General features: G+C 47.5%; 1 protein-coding gene across 1 annotated transcript in view; it reads right to left on the bottom strand.

Moving 5' to 3' along the window:
* The window catches only part of LOC119401910 (uncharacterized), a 38,945-nt gene extending 19,499 nt beyond the window's left edge, over nt 1–19,446 (bottom strand). Inside the window, exons 1-4 of the mRNA XM_049418422.1 lie at nt 19,227–19,446; nt 17,135–17,217; nt 14,604–14,830; nt 10,405–11,424 (exon numbers count right to left, since the gene is read on the bottom strand). Of these exons, the coding sequence (XP_049274379.1) occupies nt 10,405–11,424; nt 14,604–14,830; nt 17,135–17,217; nt 19,227–19,304 (1,408 nt within the window). The 5' untranslated portion in view covers nt 19,305–19,446. The remainder of the gene's footprint in view (nt 1–10,404; nt 11,425–14,603; nt 14,831–17,134; nt 17,218–19,226) is intronic.
* Nucleotides 19,447–21,916: the final 2,470 nt, after the last annotated feature.

Below are 21,916 nucleotides of genomic sequence, written 5' to 3'. Positions count from 1 at the left end.
CCTTTTTCCTATTCTTCTAAGCTTGCTTTCGGCTGTTGTAGAGCGACATTTTTAGTTGGGTCCTCATAGCCGTCGGCGTGCGGCGTCTGCTAGCGCGCGCTGCCCATATTTTCCAAGGCCAGGCGTTTGCGTGAGGCGGGTGCCAGTAAAGTCGAAAGAACAGGGAAAAATCTAGGGACTTTAGTTGCCAGCGCGCGCTGCCCATGGTTGCCAGGCGTGGCCACGCATGCGCAAAGGAGACCCATGTGGAACGTACTGCAAAGAACCTCTCCCGTTTGGGTTGTCGGTGATGACGATGATGATAGCCTATTCGTGGTGGCGCTCATCCACGAAAGAGGATGGGCCAAGAACAACCGAGTGGCAGTACGTTTAAAGGGGCCATGTCACCCGATTTTCGATCACAATCTGTGTTATATGTGAGTTAATCCTTGTGCGTTCGCAAACAAGCTGGCAAAATTTCAGCTCATTTGGTCGGGCACTTAATTTATAACTGAATATTTTTATAATCAAGCGAGCGGCCTGAGAGTCGGGCAACACTGACGCATTCTCAAGTCGTGACGTAACCAGCTCCTTGCTTTGCGAGCGTCTTTATTCCGGCGAACGATTTTGCTCCGTGGTCAGCTGCGCGTGCAATCAAGCCATTTCAGCTTTCTTCAGCTTGGCATTGGAAATGAACGATTTCCCGCGGCTGAAACTCTGGTAGAAGACGACGGCTCCGCTCCATGCACCACGTGACGTCATGCACTCGATTACAAAATGGCGGTCACCGGCGGTGGGTGGTGTTTATAGCCGGTGACTTCTAAAGCTCATTTTGCACTTAAATGTTCTTTTACAGTACATTTTTCATATATGTACAAGCACAATAGACCCTGTATTTCTTAGCGGGTATAAGAAAAACAGCGCAAAATTAGCTAGGACTAAAAAGAGTGGACACAAACCGAGCGCTGACTTTCACCTGAAAAATTTATTGAAATAACACCTTAAAATACTATTATCTGCGCATGCTCTTACAAGGCAAAAAAATACAACAGAAAAAAAAACCAACAAAACAACTAAACATAACATATTTTCAATTGAAAGTGAGCGATTATGTTGTGTTGACTCTTTTTTAGTCCTAGCAGTCCTAGTTCATTGTGCGCTGTTTTGCTTATACCCTCTATGAATTGTTGCCAACTTGCCCAGTTTTCAGTGCTGTTCAGTGTCACCTCTACTTCTATTTTTCGCTCAAAAACCGGAAATTGTTGGGTGACCGAGTCGTGGCCCATTTAAAGTAAATACGTATGAATCCAAGATACACTGGAAATTTAGACTAAAAATAAAACATCGAATAAACGAGAATGCTTAACTAGCAAGCGGTCAAACTAGCAGCCGGCATTTACGACTGATAATGACGAATCTGGAACCAAAAATATGAAGAAATAAAAATCGACTAATACGGTAATCTTTTTTGTTCCATTTATGTAATCGAACACATCAGCGTAGACATCCCTGTGGCTATAACCTAATGTAATGCCGCCAAATGACATAATTATTGTCACATTTCTAGCTAGTCCTATCTTCTGAAGTGGAGCTACAAGGTATCTTTTTCTCTGATTAAAATATCAGCGGCAGAATAATTATGGACAACAAACGTCCTGTCTTCTTCTCCTTCCTTGGCCATTGTACCCCTTTGCACGTGCAGTGCTCTGCTTCTCTCTCTCTTCCTCTTTCTATTCCCTTTCCCTTATCCCCAGTGCAGGGTAGCAAACCGGACGTTCGTCTGGTTAACCTCCCTGCCTTTCCGCTTCTCTTTCTCTCTCTTGGGCATTCGTTGTCTAGCGCTGCCCTACTATAATTACGGATAGGATGAATAGTGTCACGTGGTCGTGACGTCGACGAAGACAGCGGTCGGCGTTTGCAGGATGAAACTGTTTATTTGGCCGAACTTGTGGCCGGAAAATGAGAACTAGGACTACAGCAATACACGCTGTACAATGATAGCGGCGAACAGGGCGTCGTCCGTCGATCAACTGACAAGCGGTGAAGCGCGTCGGCATTTAAACATGTGCCGTCGAATATTCCAGCATTATCGCTGGCTGTCGTGCAAATTCTAGAATAGGCTCGAGTGTGCGCGTCTTGCGCGCAATCTTAACAAAACGATCTACAATGGTCGCGAAGCCTCTCGAACAATGAGGCGCGGTTTGCGCTGAGCGTTGCTGACAGTCTTTGTGGGCGAGAAACGAATAAACCAAAAGTGATAATAAGAAACGCCCGTGGCAATAGATAGGTGGATAGAATGATAAGATAGATAGTCTCGTTTATAGCAGTGCTTTTCTTAGTGTTGTAAATACCACTGTTTCTGATGCGTGACAATGTATTAGATTTCTGTTATTTTTAAATACCATGCGTTCGTAGGAAAACACAAGTGTTATTCAACATGTCGCACTTTTTTAGTTGGATTAAAATAGGTATTATATTTGGATATATGCTAAACATGTGTATATATGGTGGTTTTAGCGTTACTGCTGCCATGTGAAGGCCTTCAGGCACATTCAAGCTGTATTGTGCAGCTTTTCGCCTGAAGGGCCCCCAACAATTTCGTTGGAAAATAAGAGCATTTCTGATTCTGATTCGGATGCGTACACGGGCGTACAGATCCGCCAGCGTTGAGATCCGAGTTGTGATGCTGCCGTCACCTGGTAACTTCTATTGTTATAAGAATGTGATCAAATTGTTTGCTTTCCTTTGTTAGCGTCTGATATCTACGCGGTGTTGCGTCGATACCGGGTGCTCCATCTAACTCTAGCCAGAGAATAAAAATATGCCGACGCACTCTATGACGACGCATCCAAGTACGCGTTGCTGACTACTGTATGGATTGAGTCACACCAATTTTTGAGCTCTGCTGAATTGCTTAATTAAACAAGATTAATCAACCAACTTTTGAAGGAACAAAGCTAGGCAAACATTTCGATTAAAAATTTGTAGATCGGTTCGCAAAACGCCCAATTAGACAGTTTATAACTTTAGTTCTATTAAGTATTAGTATTTTTCTGCTTACTACAGATTCCCGGGCTATTAAATCCGAAGCATTTCTTAGCGAACCTTTGGCACTTTGAGCGTTTCTATCTATCTATCTATCTATCTATCTATCTATCTATCTATCTATCTATCTATCTATCTATCTATCTATCTATCTATCTATCTATCTATCTATCTATCTATCTATCTATCTATCTATCTATCTATCTATCTATCTATCTATCTATCTATCTATCTATCTATCTATCTATCTATCTAGCCGCCTGCATCTGGGTGCTCTCGTGATCGCCTCCTTAACTTGGTGTATAGAAGGGTAAGAGGATTTGACGAATATTACTGCCGGGTCATGACACGAATAACGTGAAAATCCTGTCGAGTACGTCGTCAAACCCTTTCCTCCACACACGTGTGGCACATACCCGTTTACCACGGGCCGCGGTGTACGGGTATGCGCTACAGGTGACTGACAGTTCATATCTACCTAGGAACGGGGAGAACAGACATTAGTAATTTAAATGCGAGAGCGTTAAGAAAAACCGGACATCGGCAGCGTTGACCCGACGAATGAAAAGAATAAAAATTAGGATCCCAGCAGGAATCGAATCCAAGCATTCTGCGTCCCAATCAGGTATGCTACCACAGAGCTACGCCAGGACTATAAAGTGGTTTGAAAAAACAGCCTATGCAGGCGTAATGGCGGTGCAACGCCGATCGTGCTTTGGTGCTGGCTATCTAATTTTACAAGAAAGCAATAAACACTCCATATGTACTCCTACGATACAGGCGTCATATCAGATTAACATCTCTGGTCCCTGTGTTGGCTCCGCTTTTATAGGAGTCTAATAAACATTACATTTGTATTTCTATGATTCAGCAAGCTATATTGAAGCAATGCGCGACCTCGGAGGAATACATTAACGAACTTTAAGTATGATATTCTCATGATTGCACCGCAAAGTGCACTTAGTTTCAATAATACTGACGTATGTACTCTAACGTGAGGGCTGACATTACGTCGCACTATAAGTTACGCTTTAAACGCCAGTGTTGTCGACGTGCCTGGTAAGCCCACGATGTGCACACAGTTACTACACTTACAAAAACACGTCGATCCACCTCGTAACGCTTGCCTCAAAGCCATAAAATACAGCATAGAAGCACTCGCTGACTGCTTCGCATGGAACCAATTCCCAAACGCGTGGGATCTGCCGTGGGATCATTTCTGTGTATCTTCCTCCTGTTTTATAACTTACTGTATTTAGCTGCGATTCTGGGATACAGATGGCTTTTAGTTCATAAACATGCCATTTTCGCATTGTGGACAGCAAACAAGGCATGAATATAGCTCTAAGGTACGGGCAAAGAATCACTTACATGTGTCAGCTGGACGGCTGCAAGAAGACACGCAGTGGATATTAGGTAGGTCATCTTGCTGTTTTCGAACGACAACATAGTGGCCCAGGTTCGGAGCTTCGGTCTACGTGAGGGCTAAAATTACGCACTCACAAAATTGACGTAGGTACCGTGAACATATCCTGCACACTGGAACGAACGTAGCCCTTTCGCACCCTTAGAAGTTTTGAAATATGCCCGAAGACTTGCCCGGTCTTCGACGTGTTATTGCCGCCTCGGCGACGCTACGTCAGCAACTTTTATGAGGTTGTACCGTGTGAGTGCGATAAAGGTCTGAAGTGTGCCGGTTCGTTGGCAAGTAGGTTGCTACTCCTCTATCATTTCCTTGCACCAGGAACTTGTGGGGGTGGAACATCAAGTATACAAAGAAATAGAAAGACAGCAGGAAAACGCTATTTAAAGTGCCCGTTCCAGGGGACGTAAGAAAGAGCAGACATGGATGACCTTGCTGGATCACCGCTCAATTTTCAAGCATTTGCATAAAGGTTATTACAACTGTAATGAACATTTGCAAACGAATGTATAGTCGGTTAAAACATAAGAATAAATAAAACTAACGGCCGTAGAACCGCGGGGAGCTTGTCAATTACCTAGGTAAGAGAGTCGTGCAAGCTGGTTTCCTTTCGAACCGTAAGTAAGTTTCTGTGCTAATGTAAATGCCACGTACGGATATCGAAAACTAAAGGTTCATCGTTCCTACCTAAAATATGACCTTTGGCTAAGCATTGATGCCATAATCTTTGATAAAAACTCCCATGGTCCCTTATGCACTCACCAAAGATGACTGGAAGGCGAAAGCCATCTTCTTGTTCTTCTCTGTCAATCCTGCCCCGCCACCCTTCGAAAGCTTTCTGCACTTAACGTGGTTTTGCACTGCCTCCAGGATTGGAGGCACCTCACCAGGTTTTGTACTGCCTCCGTGATCGGCCCACTTTTGACCAAGCTACGATGTTATGTCATGACGTCATCGTGTGAAGTTACCTCACGTGACGTCATATCACGCGACGATAATTTTTGCATCTCTTGTGTTGACGCCGCCGAAGCGGGAAGCCAGTCATCTTTTGCGTTTGATGAGGCATCTAAGATTTTCGCCTTCAAAATTTGCTAGACCATTCAAGTTTTCAACTCACTCCCAGAAATACGAACATATGTCTCTATGGAAACACCAAATATCTGAAACCGGCGAAAAGTGCTTGACGTCACGGAAATAAGCAAATGTGATTGGATGGAACTCTATGAGAATTATTTCTGGTTGGGACAGTGATGGCCGTGGGTGGAGACTTGTGACATTGCCTTGCCGGCCACAACCACCGACGCCAGTCGCCGTTCTCACGCTTCTCAGCGACGGAGAACATTCCAGAATGGAGGGGGAAACCTTAGCGCTCCTGGCACGTGTGGAGTCACCTTTCCGACGCCATGCAGATCATCTCACCAGGCAGGCCTTATCTCGCCCAGGTGCGACAAGTGCTGTCAACGAGCCGCCAGTTCCCCAGAAGGCTCATCCGAGCTGTCATTCACCAACCTCGAAGCCCTACGTCGTCGACAGGACATAGACTTTTGTAGACGCAGGTGTGCTCTTCGTTATGCACGTGCCAGTGGCGCAGGATTGCTGGATTTCTGGCCACCGCGTACAGAGGACGAAATGGGGTGGACCCGAACCATGTTCTTAAAGACGATAGTCTTTCTTGGGGAACTTAAACGCAGAAATTTTCGTCTGTCTGTCTTCCAGTTTGTCGGCACGTCCCTCGATTCAGCCACTCGGCCAAAGTTGAACTTGAACCCCTTGCACAAGGGCCAGCCATCGTGAACGGCTCACTAGGTTCATACTTGTCTACATGGTTGATCAAAAAGCAAACATTACGCGTATCTGAGGCGCAACATCACTAGATAAGTATTAGATGGTGTGTTCCTTTAATAGAAAATACATAGATACGTAATTCTAGAGACCCTAGTTTCTTAAGCTGCGCTGAAAATGCGACTGCGCCGAAACTTGGCTTCCACCGTGCCCTCTGCGCGAGCTCATTGTTGTGTTTCGGTTTCAGTTCAGTATTGCACTGTACGAGTGCCATGGGGCGCCGCTCTGGCATTCCTGCTTTACCCAGGCGACGTGAATATAAAAGAGTGTGTGGAGAGTACTCGTTGAGTGCGGACGTTTCTTCTGCTTCGGCGCTTCGCGCCAAACCGCGTGTTCGGGCTGGCTGGCGTCCCCGCCGGTCGCGTTGGTCACCGCCGGTCTTGCCTGCTGCTGCGCCGGGACTACCAGCCCGCAACACAGCATTCACGTTTCCCGACGTATTGCCAGGTGGCGTTCATATCTCACGCAGCGCCTCTTCTATCGTCTTTACACGACATTTGCAGCGAAGCACGCAGATACGCGGCCAATTTTTTTAATCCGTTGCAAGAGAGAGCGCCGGCGCCTGTTCACTGAGACCGGAACTATGTAAACACTGTACATAAAGTATTTCAGTCCATTAAAAGTTAAAACATCCTGATGACTGCTCCGTGCACGACACCCACTCGTGTTTGCACCGGCCACGCAACCCCAGTCCCAACACTGTATTTATTCTCACGTTGTAACCGACTATAGTCCCCGCTACAGTTCTGGGGCCGAATTGTTCTGGGTCACCACTTGTGCGCTTATGCCACAGGAGCGAAGGAAAGAGACGGCTGAAGCAGAATCGACGCCAGCAGGAAACGCGAGCCGTGGCTTCACGTGCCACAGCCGAGCGCCGTTTTACAGCGAAAGCTGTTATGAGATCATTTCACCGGCCGTTTTTGGCGCCGTAGTTGTCCGCCGCCGCCGCCGCCGCCGCCGGTGTCCGTAACCAGTATCGCTCGAAATAAGAGAAACAAAACGAAATAACAAAAAAATTCCAGGATGGAACGAGGTTCGAACCTGGGCCCTCTGCGTGGGAGCCCAGTATTCAACCTCTGAGCCGTGCCGGTGCTTGAAAATGCTTTGTAAAAAGGTTCTATACAGGCTTCATGTCGGGAAGGAACCACATTAGCATATGCAATATAGCGTGGTAGAAGAGTAAAATAAGTGCCAAGCGTCGCACAACGAGAATTCTGTTACAAGGCGTCACACAATGCGAATCGCGCAACGAATAGGTTGTTGAATGCTTCCAACCCATTACAAAGGACTCTGCCATAATTCTTCATCGTCATCAGGCACAGCATCAACAAAGTTCGCATAATGCCTTACATGCGTTTATCAGGTACCAACGCTCTCCGTAGAATGACGAAAAAAATGGCACAGTGCCTGCTGCCCTACTCTCAAAAATTACAGTGATTTATAGCGTAGTGGGTTCCTCGCAAGTGCACTTGTATTGGTTGCCAAGGAAGCCCATAAGCGCATGATCAATTTCCTCGGGGTCTCAGTAAAGTTCTTCACCCCCCCCCCCCCGTCTCTCTCCCACGTCAACGTATGTTATACAGCATGATGGGAGAGGGAAATAGCGACCGGGCGTCACCCAATGCAAATTACATAACTGGTGGGCCGTTTAAAGCTTCCAACCCATTACAAAGGGCTGAGCCATAATTCTTCATCGTCATCAGTCGTCGCGTCAACAAAGTGCACATAATGCCTTACAGACGTGTAGCTGGTGCGTCGCTTCTCCGCAGAATGACGAATAATGTCTTAGTAGGTGCTTCCCAACTTCACAAAAATTGTTATTTATGGCGTAGTGGGTACCTTTCTAGTGTACTTGTATTGTAGCCCCAAGAGAGCTTAGAACGGGCTCTAGAAACGCCGCTCTTCCAGCTTTCGCTGTGACTGTGCTGCGGTTTCAGCGCAGGCCTGGCGTTTTTTATTTTCCTCTCTTGCGGTTGCGCACTCTCCCGTTTGCGCTGCGCCCAAACGAGGGCGCTACAAACAAAACTTCTCTCCCGTAAGTGCATTTTCCCATTGGGCAGCCGACACCACCGCGCCGCGTCACGCTTCATTCGAAGACGGCTCGGCTACCGCGGCGTCCTCACTCCTGGGAAGTGTGAGGCGGACCCGGACAACGTCTCCGTCCAGGGACTCCCCGCGGTAGACGTTGAAGGCGTGGACGCCCAAAGTGCAAGACTTCGTGGGACTGAGGCTGGGAGCCACGAACTCCGTCGTGTCGGCGCTAAGCACCGCGCTGGGTCCGCTGGTCCTGACGTTGTCCTGGACGCAGGCCACACTCACTTCGTAGCCGGCCCGGGGCCCGTTCCACGATTCTGGAGGAAGCCAGGTCAAGTAGCGATTGCCTTCGCGTTCCACAATGGACACGCTCTGGGGTTTGCTCGGGGCTGAAATGAAGATTAAAAAAAAATCCACGCATCTCCACGAAGTGAATCATGACGAGTGGGCGAAGCTCTGGGTATCGTGTGGGTGAGTAACCGTACGTTACCCGAGCGTTGCCCCATATAATGTAAATTGAGTGACATAAAGTGACATAAAGAGACATAAAGTAACATAAAGAGTCGCCGACAAAGCTAGGTCCTAACGTCCATAATGTCTGCGTTGAAGTCGCCGACTAGTATAAAGGGTTTGTGCTTGTAGGTGTTTTATATTGTTCTCTCACAATTATGATTCATGTTCGTCTGTTGTAAACCTTTTTTTGTTTCACATACACACATATATGTAATGTAAATTGAGTGACAAAGTGACATAAACAGTCGAAGACAAAGCTAGGTCCTAAGGTGACATAAAGAGTCGAAGACAAAGCTAGGTCTTAAGGTCCATAATGTGTACAATGAAGTCGCCGACTAGTATAAATGGTTTGTGCTTGTAGGTGTTTTATATTGTTTCGTCGCAATTATGATTGATATTAGTCTATTGTTAAACCTGATTTGATTTTACACGCTGCTGTGCCATGAGCACGAACAACAACGCAAAACGGACAAGCCTCGACCCTAAGGTGCTTCGCCCCTAAAAAAACTTTTTTTTCTTTCAATAGAAGCTTGTATTGCCTCATAAATGTGTTGGCGTTGTAGGTGTGACCGCAAGAAAACCCGGCACTAGCGAATGCAAAGAAATCGTATTCGAAGGAGCGCCGGTCACACGCTTATTTGTATGCGCCGTTTTTCGATAAACTGATGCTCTCTCGATTGTGCTGCTTGTCGGCGATCAACCGTTTCTGATACGGGAGGCTGGTCTTTTGTGGAGGTGACTTCTCATTTCACTTTGCCGCATTTAACTGTTGCCTTGGGATGAACCCCAGACTGTCGTTGCCTGTAGCAAATGAAGTGTTGTGATGATAAGCATTTGGATGACGCTCCCATTCCCGGCACTGAAGGAGCATTACGCAATGAGAAATGAAATAAATAAATAAATAAATAAATAAATAAATAAATAAATAAATAAATAAATAAATAAATAAATAAATGGAAGCCTTACGTCAGGCACGTACACGCATCGCTTGTCCTTAATTTCCCGATAGAGCAAATGCTCCTGAATTTTAAAATTTTGACTTCTTTATGTGCCTAGAAAACCCGCACACATTCGGGACCCATAAACAGATGCTAGAGAGGAATCCAACTGGCAATAATTACGCGACGTCAGGAACCAGTCGTGTATGGAGTGGCAAGAAGCACTCAAAAGTTGGAAACAATATTGTACAACAATGTTTTAGATGAAAGCGGCAGCAGTGAACACAGCCGCCAAATGGAGTAGACAAGTGCTGCGATTCAGGAGCACATACATATAGAAAAAAATAATGTAGTGCCAAAAGGTAATGTCATGCCGTAAGCAGCGGTAATGTCATGCTACTTCGACTAAGCAGTAGTTATTTAATACAAAGTTTCGGATTCTCGGTCAGATTGGTATCGCAAGGAATACTGTTAAATACTCGAAACTACCTTTGAGGTATCAAAAGTACTCGAAAAGATACCTTGCGATGGCTCGCATTCGAACGTTTGAGCAATTTTAGAGTACTTGCGCGTGTTACTGTTGGCCCCTCCGAGAGAAGAGGCCGCGAAAAGTTATGAGCACCAACTTACGTTCCGCTGGCGTTTCGAAGGCTTCGTTTGCGCTCTCGCCCGCTACGGCGACTCCGGTCGCCGTGACTCCAGGCGTGACTGTGATTGCGTAAGTCGTCCACGGCTTCAAGTCTGTCAGGTCCAAGCCGGCTTCACTCTCAGGGACTTCTCGCACGACGTCTTGTTCCAGAACACCCTCGCCGGCGTCCAGTTCTTGTTCTTCCTCGGCGTTCCTACCGGAGTCCTCTGCAGGCCTTCGATTTTTCTTCGCGCTGACCGCAACGCGGTAGTACGCGCCGACGACGCCGTCGAGCTGTGCCAGCTTCGACCACGAAACGCGGGCCGATTTGCCGGTCACGTCCCTGACGACGAGATCTTCGACTCTCGGTATCTCAGGCGTCCAACTCGTACCTAGCGTCACGCTGGCTTCGCCTTCGAATACGTTATCCGGATTGTTAAACACCGGTCTCACAGTGGCGAAGAGAGCGGCGAAATTTTGCACTCCTGGAAAAGTAACTCTGGTGCGACCACCCTGGACCGTCATGTTGCGGCAGTTTTCGGAGGCGACGTCCTGAGAACCCACGCATAGGGTGACGCGGTATTCGTGTTGCTCCAGTGCCTCCGGGTCTGGGGCCGTGGCAGTCCACCTGACGGACACGTCGCACAGAGAAGGCCTCCGATTGGTGGTCGACAGGGTGACGTCGGACACGCCTACCAGGCCTTCTGGATATGTCGTAGTTGTAGCGATCTTAGACGGGCGTCGCGTCGTGGCGTTGCCGTTTTGGCAGACCGCGACCACCTGGACGGCGTAGGTGGCGTGAGGCTCCAGTTTGTCGACGGTGATGGAGGTTTCGTTGGTGAGTGTGGTAGATTTGCCCGTGGCAGGCGCGCTGGCCTGGCGGGGGCCGCGCTTCCACCAAGACACCTCGTAGTGTTTTACGACGTCGCCGTCATCAGGCTCGTGAATGGCATTCCAGAAGACTTGCAGTTTTGTGGGGCTGACCACTGAAACAGCTAGCTTGACGAAACTCTCCGAAGGTTCTGAAAAAGTGCGAACGAATGAAGAAAAATCAACCGATAAACCAATGACTGAATGAAACGACGAATGTTTAATGAAGAAATTGACGACGCAATTCATTGAAGCGACAAAGTACATATTGGTCAACGTGCAATGTATTCTGTGACAAATGAGGTGGTAGATTATAATGAATTAAGTGGTGAAGAATTTGCTTGCTCCTAATTTCAGAGATGTTATGCATGATTCTTGCCTTTTTTTCATTTTTACGTCATGCAGTCTTACCAAATGCAACGTTTTCTTTAAGCAGCGGAGCTGCTTAAGCCGACCGTTAGTCCGTGCAGAGCGAACAGGAAACTGTCATCATCATGAACCGGCACGCGCTCTTTTCGTCCTCTTCTTCATCTTTTGCTTCGCTCCCAGAACACGTACGCCGAATTGTTCGGCGTGGGATGCAATAACTCTGATGGGCGAGAGAACCAGTACAGAGAGAGAGAGAGAGAGAGAGAGAAAGAAAGAGAGCAATAGAGAGAGAGAGAGAGAACGACAGAAGGATAAATTACGAGAGACAAAAAAGAGGCATAAAAGACTGAGAGAAACAGAAAAAGAGAAAAGAGATGATCAAAGAAAGAGAAAAAGTCAGTTTCACCGCAAGGGCGAAGCAATGAATGCGATAGCAACAAATTGTAGTTTTATACGAAGTGAGGCTGGCAGCTAACTCTTTTGTATCCGATCTCGCGTAATTACAAAACGCTGGTGTAAGAGAATACGGCCGCATAATCACTTCGCGTCGAGAGCGCAGCCCGTAGAAGGGTATACGAGCTGCCTGCTGTGATAGCTGTCGAGATAGCACGCGCGCCAGCGATCGCAACCGCGCCCTTAAGCCTGTTTCACATGCGAGCGACTGAGCGGCGGGGCCCGCGGCGATTGAGCGGCGACAGGACGCTCGCACGCGGCTTCGTTTCACATGCACCGCTTTTGCGCGGCGCGCGCCTCTGCGATGCGCAGTGATGGTTGTGGAAAGCGCCCGTTACCCGCGGGTTTCCTTTCTCCGAGTTCGCTTCTTTTGGTGCACTTGGGTTGCGAGTTTCACCAGCCTTCTACTTCGGTGCTCGATTTTCACGCGCCTAAACCTTGAATGACGGAAATGTGCAGTGTATCAGAGTGCAATTAAACAACTTCAGTGGTCACGTTTATTTCTGTTACAGCTTTCTTTTTTTACCACGCAAGTCTTCTTGCACGCTCTTACACTTGGCCATGGAAAATAAAAAAAAAAAAAGAATTGGTTTCTGTGGTTTTAAGCTTTCAGAGTGCTTTCGGTGGCTTTTGCTCTCGAATGCCGCAAGGCGTTGGTGCGCCGTCTGGGCCGGCAACCATTGCAAACCCACAATGTCGTCGTCTGGGGGGCTCGCATTTGTCGTCTTCGGGGTACGTGACCATTGAAAAAAAGAAAAAGAAACCAGTAAACTATTCGAACGTGCTGGGTCAGAGTAGCAAAAAAAAAAAAAAAAACTGAGACATGCGACCAACAAGTGCGCAGTGCCGTAGGGTCCCCCTGTACGGACCTGTGTTGGTGCCACGATTCTATAAAGATACAAAAGAACAAAATGACACGTGCAAACGATTTGTCTGCTTTGATGGAAGCGCAGTAGAGAACAACAAAACGAAAAGAAAGGCGTTTCTACACTGCCAGCTCGTTACAGCGAATGTCGTCTGCTAGGAAACCGAGTTCCTCCTGGCGCACGCGCCCGCTCCTCGACTCCGCCCCTGCAATCACGTGCTCCCCACGTCACTGCTTTCCCATTGGGTGACCTTGGGCAGCCGCTCTGCCGCTAGCGAATTTTTCCAACTCCGGCGATCTCGATCGCGCGTCCACTGGTCGCTCTAAAAAACCTGTTTTTGGGCTTCCGCGACGGCAGCCGCTCCGCTCTTGGAGCAAAATCGCTGCATGTGAAACAGGCTTTAGAGTCAAAGTTCAAAGTTGCTGCTCGCGCGACAATAAAGTTTATTCTCTCTCTCTCCCCTCACCTCGCGTCTTTTTTCATGGTTGTCCGGGCGGGGCGTTTCCTGTCTGCTTCGACGGCAGGCCTCCCGAGCGGGGTGACGTTATCGCATGCACCCTCCGAGCGACGGAAATGGGCCGGCTCGTTTGATCTTTGCTTCGGCCACGTTCGTCATCCCCGCTCGCGCGCTTTTACCCGCGGTAGAACGTATGATGGGCGGGGGGATCTTTTCAATTTGGACTTCATACGGGAGGGACATGACGGCGACGGCGACGGCAAAAACCAGTCGAGACTGTCCATATAATTGCTATCGCAATAAAAATGAAGAGAAACAAGGCAAACCGCCCAGCTCCGCACTTCTTTCAGGCTTGCTAAGCTGTCTTTAAGAGTGGAATACTTTTTGAGCATGATCAGAAAACGCTGCGAATCGGTGGTCTCGGCTCCCCAGAACACGCGAGCCGAAGGTTATTGCGCGGCACGCGGCCTGGAATTTACAATTAACTCTCAAAGTCAGCTAGAAATCGCTCCCTCTTCTCTCTACAAATGATGCCGCACACCCAAATTACTGCGCCATATACCCAAAGTCCACGGCCGTTGGCTGCTTTGAGCATCGCGAGCTGCGTAGTTACCATAGCCGCTGGATGCCGCCACGTGCCCGTGCGCACACTCGCGATCACGCTGAAAGTAAGCTACGCGTTCGAAGAAAAAAAGAAAAAGAAAACACAGTGATCAAGGTCATGACGCGCGCTGGCGTAGGGACGCATCCCTCTCCCTGCGTAGCTTTCAGCACGCTCGCTAGTACGAAAGGAGAGAGAGAAAGCGCTTGAAGCTTGCGACAAATCCCTGTAACTCCGCTCGTACTTGATGGATTTTAAAAAGATTTGCGGCAGTCGATTCGTGAGGCAATAAGCTCTTGTAATGAAGCCATTCGACGAATACTAGAAAACGTGTTGCAGGGCTCATTCAACTTTTTTTGTTTATTTTTTTTTGCAAATTGGACAAGTGGTAAAGTAATTTTGTTGTAAGGCTTTTTGTGGAACAGCGATGGTTGCGCTGCCATCAATCTCTCGCTTTTTAGTCATATTATAGCCAAACAGCTTGCAGGTTATAATATGTGTGACCCAACCTTGAAATAAGACTGCTTATACAAAGAACGCCAGTTCAAGTAGTAACCTCAGAAGAGTACACCACACATACACTACCTGAAGCCAAGGTGTGGACCGTCCTGCAAACGGGCGATGAAAAATTGGTCGGCGAGCACTGCGTCTGCACGCAGACCATGTGGGTGTAGCCGGGCCTCATGTTTAGCTGCGTGGTGGTGAAGCCCGTGACACCTTCGCTGCAGTCCGAAGAATTGGCGTCCGCGGAACAGACGTTCGCGTAGACACCCGGAAAGCCACACGCGCAGTGCAGGGGGCTTGGAAGTAGCCTGCGTTTTGGGACGCACATGGGAACCCAGTTCCAAATTGGGTACGTCGTAAGGAAGTATATACCGTGAGTCTCTGGAACGAAACGCTTCCACACATGCACAATCCAGGAACGTTTAGGCCGGGTACAGCGTAATCCTCCAGCACGTTCACATAAGTCGCATTCGACTCGGATGTCTGAGTGTCTATAACGTGCCCGAATCACGTTGCGTTGCCTGGTTATATTCGATACAGCCACTATACAGTGCCCTAAGTGAAAGAAATCGTTCCATCATTTAAAACCTACGCACTTCGAAAGCGCAGACTGCGAACCTGCAACTTCGTGCAGTCGCAAGGGCTACTACGCGACCTGTTGTTGTGCAACAAAGCTTTCTCGATTCACTATAAGGGAATTGGTCAACTGTAATACACAGCAGTGCTGTTTGTACAGGTTAAAATTCCTGTAGTTCGAATGGTATATTCGGACATATATGAAGTGGTGGTACATGCCCAGTTGTACATGCTTTCCAGTGATTCAAATTGTCTAGCCGGGTTAACAGAGAGAAACCCTGACGCAGTGGTTCGAAGTAGCTCGAAGTGTGCAAACAGCATGCGGGGCCCGAAATGCTGAAGGAGGAAAGAAACTAACCAAAGTTTCGCTTTCAAACGCAGAGGTGCATTTGCGTAGACACTCTAATCCCGTGGCCGTGGCCCCAAATATTATCTCCCGAATGGTCTTTTTTAACATTGTGCAATAGAAAAAAAAGTTGCCGCCTTCGATGTTACCGACAGCTCTTCGTCCATCAGCAAAAGAAAAACGTTGTCACAAGATGGACCGCAGTGCGCCCCAGTTGTATAACATGATACAATGAGTTAGTATATGAACCCAAACCTCAGGTCGTGAAACCCGGCAAAAAATAGATGTGTACAGAGATGAAAATGCAAACACAAATACAATAATACATACGGACTACTTTTGTAGATAAATGCAAGAACGTTGTGGGGTTGGGTTATTTTGATCTGTGCGGGATAAAGAGTACTGCACTTTTTATGTACGTGCCCCCTATCTAAGAGCCAAAGAGTAACCAGCGTCATATTTGTGCGCCAAGATCTATCATATGGACAGAATTAGACATAAGGACACGATCACAACAATGCATCACTACTTCACAAGATAACAAGCTCAGATTTAGATGCCATAATTGATCTCTACAAAAGAAAACACAGTTCAGGTGAAATATTCAAAGTGACGTGGCTAGACACGGTGACATACTCTAACTGTCAAAATAACTTTTTCTTGGGCAAGTTGGTGCTCTGATTTACTGTTGTTACAGGGTTGTATACACTAGGTACACCAGTTCCTGGCGCGAAATATGCTGTACCTGCCCGACTACGTCGGAGAGCCGGAAAACCGCGAAGTAAAACGCAACATCCCAGGACATCAAGCAATTGTGTTTGATATTAGTCCGCGATGGCATATATGCAGGTACATGTGTCAGCTGGCATGACGGATAGATAGACGTTTGCTATGAGGCGGATGCTTTATAGCGGGTCAGTGACCTGCGCGCCACCACGCTCGAAAAAAACTTTCGTTTTAAGTCGTCAGCCTAATGCCTTGTATACTTCAGTTAAATCGATCTCGCTATAGAAGAAAAAAAAATACAATAAATTCACAGTCCAACTCTCCGTCCCTTGCGGCAGAATGACCTTATTTTCCACACTATTTATTTTGCCCTTTTTCTCTACTTTCCCGCCACCAATCATTTAACCGTCTCTTATTTCTATCGCGAGGGTGTTAACCTTTCCATTGCTGTCCCTAAAACCCAAGGCTTCATGTAGGCTAGTGCCCAAACATCCACCCGGCTGGATATCTCCACATTAAATTAGAACAGGCTCTTTCATTTCCTTACCTTCCCCACAGCTAAGGAAAGGGCAACATAAGGCGCGCGTCTCGTGGCATCTAGGTTATATAAACCCAACTGCTGAAGAGCACGTTTCCTTCCCCTTCAAAACAGTCACTTGGCAAATTAACAACAAAGGCACTCAACGTAAGCCCTCAGTGTTAGGACTCATTGCAAGCACTCAATGTTTGTCAACAACTGGGAACATGTGGGAACAACTAGGAGCTGGGAACAACTGGGAACATGTCAAGAACTGGGAACATCACAAACAATCAAGGTCGCAGGGCATGGCGGCGGAATCAGCAAAGTAGATATCGCCGAAACGTGACCAGAGGAGAGGCAGACAGGGAAACACAAACTCCAACCCTAACTACAAGTAAGAAAAATTCTGCACGTGCTGGCACAGACGTGCAAGCAGGCACTCACTGCGTCGCATTCCATCCGAACGTGACGTAGTCGCGGCCAACGTCGATCACATCGATGGCCGAAGGTTCCGGACAAGATGCGGCCTGTGGATACAGAATAGGAAACGAAGTGTAGAGGTAGATAGGATGCAGAATAGCGGAGAGGCGAGCAAGTTGGTTTGGGTTTTTGGTGACGATGATAATGACCTCTTCCTGGTGACGCTCACCCACAGAGGGGATGGCCAGGAACCGGGCGCCATTAAGACAAAGACCGATTAATCCAAGAGAAACAGGAAATTTAGCCTAAAAATAAAACATCGAATAAATGAAAATGCTTAACGAGCAAGCGCTCAGACTAGCAGATGGGATTTATGACGGAGATAGTGACGGATCTGTAACCAAGCACGTGAATAAATAAAAATTGCTGGCAGTTTGCACTATGTCGCGCAAAGCTTGGCACAGCGAAGCACGGGTCCGTCGCCGCTCGTACTCCCCGTTGACCTACACGTCTAGCTCCGAGATGCGCGGCTTCCCCCTTGAGAATACGCAGCCAGGCTATCCATTATAGAGCAGAGGTTGCGCGCGATGTCTCCGTCGGTGGGCGTGGCTTAGCTACTGCGCATGCGCGGCTTGGCCAGGTGGTGCGGTATCTGGTCGCAAGACGACGCGATGCTTACTTCCTCTTTCTATCCTTTTCTCTCTATTTCGTTGATGTTCTCTATGTCTCTCTTTTTCTTTCTGCATTTCTTTATCTTTATTTCTCTCTTTCTTATTCTTTGTGTGCTACGCTTAGTTACTCTCTCCCCTCCTCCTTTCCCTCCTCCTCAGCGTCACACCTCCCCTCCTCATACTCACTTCCCTTTCTCACCCCCTTCCTACACTATACTATGCAAGGCTATGCTATGCTCTGCTATCGTGCCTGGATAGCCGACTGCTTAGGACGCTCGTCTTCGCATCGAGGGTACGCGGATTCGAATCCCGCCTCGTGAAGAATTTTTTTCGGCAAGAACGTTCCTTTTTCTCTTTCTCTATATCTTTATTTCCGTCTCTTTCTTTCTTTCTTTCTTTCTTTACTCGTTCTCAGGGTTATTATAGGCACACGCCGTAGCAGTGAGTAGTGGGATCTGCCCAAATCCTGTGGCTCATACCCATCCGGATGATGATAGTAATGGGGCACGGTCACACACTTTACGCCGAGCTAGAACAGTTTCGCTGTTAAAAATAGACTGACACGGTAATCTTTTTTGCTCCATTTATGCAATCGAACACAGCAGAGCAGACATCCCTGTGGCTACAACCTAACGTAGTGCCGCCAAATGACAAAATTATTGTCACATTTCTAGCTAATCCTATCTTCTGAAGTGTAGCTACAAGGTGTCTTTTTCTCTGATTATAATATCGGCGACAGTATAATTACGGACAGCTCATATCCTGTCTTCTGCTCGTTCCTTGTATATTCGTTGTCTAGCGCAGCCCTGCTATAATAATGAATAGATGGCATGCATAGACAGGATGTGCCAGCGTAGAGGGATGCGCCAGCGTAGAGATCCGACATGCGTTGGGTGCTGTCACCTGGTAACTTCTATTGTGATAAGTATACGATTAAACTGTTTGCTTTGCTTTGTTAGCGTCTGATAGCTAGGCAGTGTTGCGTCCATACAGGGTGCCCGAGCTAACACTATCCAGAGATTAAAGATATGCCGACGCACTCTATGACGACGTGACCAAATGCGTGTTGCTGACTATTGCATAGATTGAGTCACACTGTTTTTTTGCGTTGTGCTTAATTAGACAAGATTAATTAACCAACTTTTGAAGCAAAGAAGCTGCGCGAAAAATTCCATTGAGATATTTGTAGATCTGTTAACAAAACGCCCTATTTGATAGCTTATTATAACTTCCTGTGTATTAGGCATTAGTATTTTTCTGCTTACTACAGATTCCAGGGTTATTTTCGTTTTTGTGTATCTCTCTCCTGTTTGATAGCGTACTGTATTTTGCTGCGATTTCGGGATACAGATGGCTTTTTAGCCCATAAACGTGAGATTTGCCGCACTGTGGACAGCAAGCGAGGCTTGAATAGTGCTCTAAGGTGTGGGCAAAGAATCACTTACATGCGTCAGCTGGACGGCTGCTACGAGACACGCCGTGGCTACGATGCAAATGATATTGATGGTATCGAACGACAACATAGTGGCCCTGCTTCAGAGCTTCGTGTCTACGTGAGGGCTAAAATTACGCGCTCACAGTATTGACCTAGGTATCGCGAACATGTCCTGCAGACTGGCACGTACGCAAGCCCTTGGACACCTCAGGCAGTCTTGAAAGTGCGCCAGAAGAGTTGCCCGGACTCCGACGTCTTATTGCCGTCTCGGCGGCTCTACGTCAGCGTCTTATATCAGATTCTGCCGTCTCAGCGCGATAAAGGTTTGAAGTGTGCCGGTTCATTGACAAGTAGGTTGCTGCTCTCGTATCATTTCCCGGCAGCAGGCACTTGTGGAGGCAGAACATCAAGTGCAAATGAATAGGCAAACATGATGAAAACGGTTGCAGGGAACGTAAGAAAAAGCACACATGTCTGACATTGCAAGATCACAGCCTAATTTTTAAGTTGTTCTCCCTTTGTCGACATTTTTTTGCGCAGTTTCCCTCATAACGAATTACCAACTCGCCCAACAGTCTATTCTTATTTTCAAGCATTTGCATGAAGGTCTATTAGTTGTCTGTAAAGAACGTTTTTAAACGAATGCATAGTCTGTTAAAACCTAAAAAAATCACAGCATATCCACGGAGTGAATGATGATGAGTGGGCGAAGCTGCGGAGGTTCATCGGTAAACCGTGAATCTTCCGTGAATTCTGCCCAGTACATCATCACCGACGTGAGATCGGGCGCGTTTATACTAAAGGTTCGATGAGTTATGACGACTTGCAGCTCACTTTAATTTTACATGTACGCTGTGAATTTTCATTGTTTAGAAAACCATTGCTTTAGAAAACATCTGGCGTCTTTCGTTAAGCAGCTGGCGTCTTTTCATTTTGCTTTAGAAACATCTGGCGTTCTTTCGTTTTGCTTTTACAAAATATCTGGCGTCTTTCGTTGGTTTATTTCATCAATCAACGGCGTTTTGAACAAAATTTTTATTGTTTAATGACGCAAAGGAGAAATCTCACCAGGCACTACCTTGGAGGTAAACAATGGCTGCTAATGGGAATGAGAGACAGAAGAAGTCGGCTTTTAGCTAACACTTACACTTCTACTTCTACTAACGTTTCCTACTGGAACATGCCAATGGCTGCTAATGGGGAATGAGAGACAGAAGAATTCGGCTTTTAGTTAACGCGCACGCTGCGAATTTTTTATTGTTCAACAACGCACAGGAAAAATCTCCCACCGGCACCACCTTGGAGGTCCAAGCGTAAGAATGGTTACGCACTACGACTACTACTACGACTACGAGGGACGAACGGGTGCCGCCTTAAGGAGCTTCGCCCCTAAAAACTCTCACAGGGTCCCTCATACATTCGCGTAAGACGACTCGAAGGCGAAAGCCATCTTCTTCTTCTTCACAGTCGATTTATTCATCCTCCCCTGCCCCCCTCCGAAAGCTTTCTGCAACGAAAGTGGTTTTGTACTGCCTCCAGGATCCGAGGCATTGCAAGCTTTCTTCACCTCGCCTGGTTTTGCACTGCCTCCGTGATCGGCCCGCTTTTGACAAAGCGACGATGTCATGTGATGACGTCATCACGCGAAGTCGCGATGACAGCACAAATTTTGGCTGTATGTGACGCCATGATTGCGTCATCACATGACGATTTCTTGCATCGCTAGTGTTGACGCCGCCGATGGTCCATTTTTTCGTTTGATGAGGCATGTAAGGCTTTCGCCTTATTAAATACAGGCTCCGGCCTCAGAATCGCGGCGAGCTTGTCAACCAGCTAGGCAAGAGGGAGAGAAAGTAAATGTTTATTAGCAATTCCTATTAGCATAGGCGCGCGCATGGAGGAGGGCAGGGGGGGGGGCACCCCCTAGTCACCTAAGAGGGGGGGGACGTCAAGTCTGCCCCATACATTGACTTAGCAGGGAGGGGGGGGGGCGCTGCGATGAACCTTCGCCCCCCCCCCCCCCCTCCCTGATGTGGAACCCTGCTCACGCCTATGCCCATTAGCAATTAAAGTGAGTGGGGCCCTTCGCCGGGCTTAGTCCAGTGTTGCCAGTTGGCTTCCCAAGGCATGGTCCGAGAGTCGCGCCTCCCATGACCAGTGTGGTAATGTGTGTTTTTATGAGCGCGGTGTTTGCCGCAACAGTACGCGAGGGACACCTGTATGCAAAGTGCGTCAGTGTTGGTATCCCTCCGCACCAGGGGCGCTCATCGCGATATTCGGAGGGAGAGAGAGAGAAATGTTTTAATGAAAAGCTTAGAAAGTGTGTGTAGATTGAGGTACGTGCTCGTCTGCAGCCGGTGCCAGTCTCTATACTCGGGGACAACGTTCTGTGGCAATGAAGCGAAAGCTACAGAACCACAATGCACGTATCCTACCGCTAATAAATGTAGTCCCACAATTGCGTCCGTATTTTCTGCGTTAGATATATAAAATACCCCTTCATTTTCTACATGTAGCTTTTTGAGACGGAACGCAGCGCACACAAGCGAGGTATGTGTATTTCTTTTACTTTATACGTTGTCATTTTGCGTTTCTGCGTGCGTGAAAAAGTCGCGCCTTTTACCCGTACCTTGATGGATGCAACGCTAGCCATCACTTTCCACGGCGTTACGAGACGCGCGCCAAACCGGACTACTTCGC

This window comes from Rhipicephalus sanguineus, chromosome 8 (assembly GCF_013339695.2).
Source record: "Rhipicephalus sanguineus isolate Rsan-2018 chromosome 8, BIME_Rsan_1.4, whole genome shotgun sequence".
NCBI lineage: Eukaryota > Metazoa > Arthropoda > Arachnida > Ixodida > Ixodidae > Rhipicephalus > Rhipicephalus sanguineus.
Note: the sequence above shows the minus strand (reverse complement) of the source record. Positions and strands in the feature narration are given on the sequence as shown.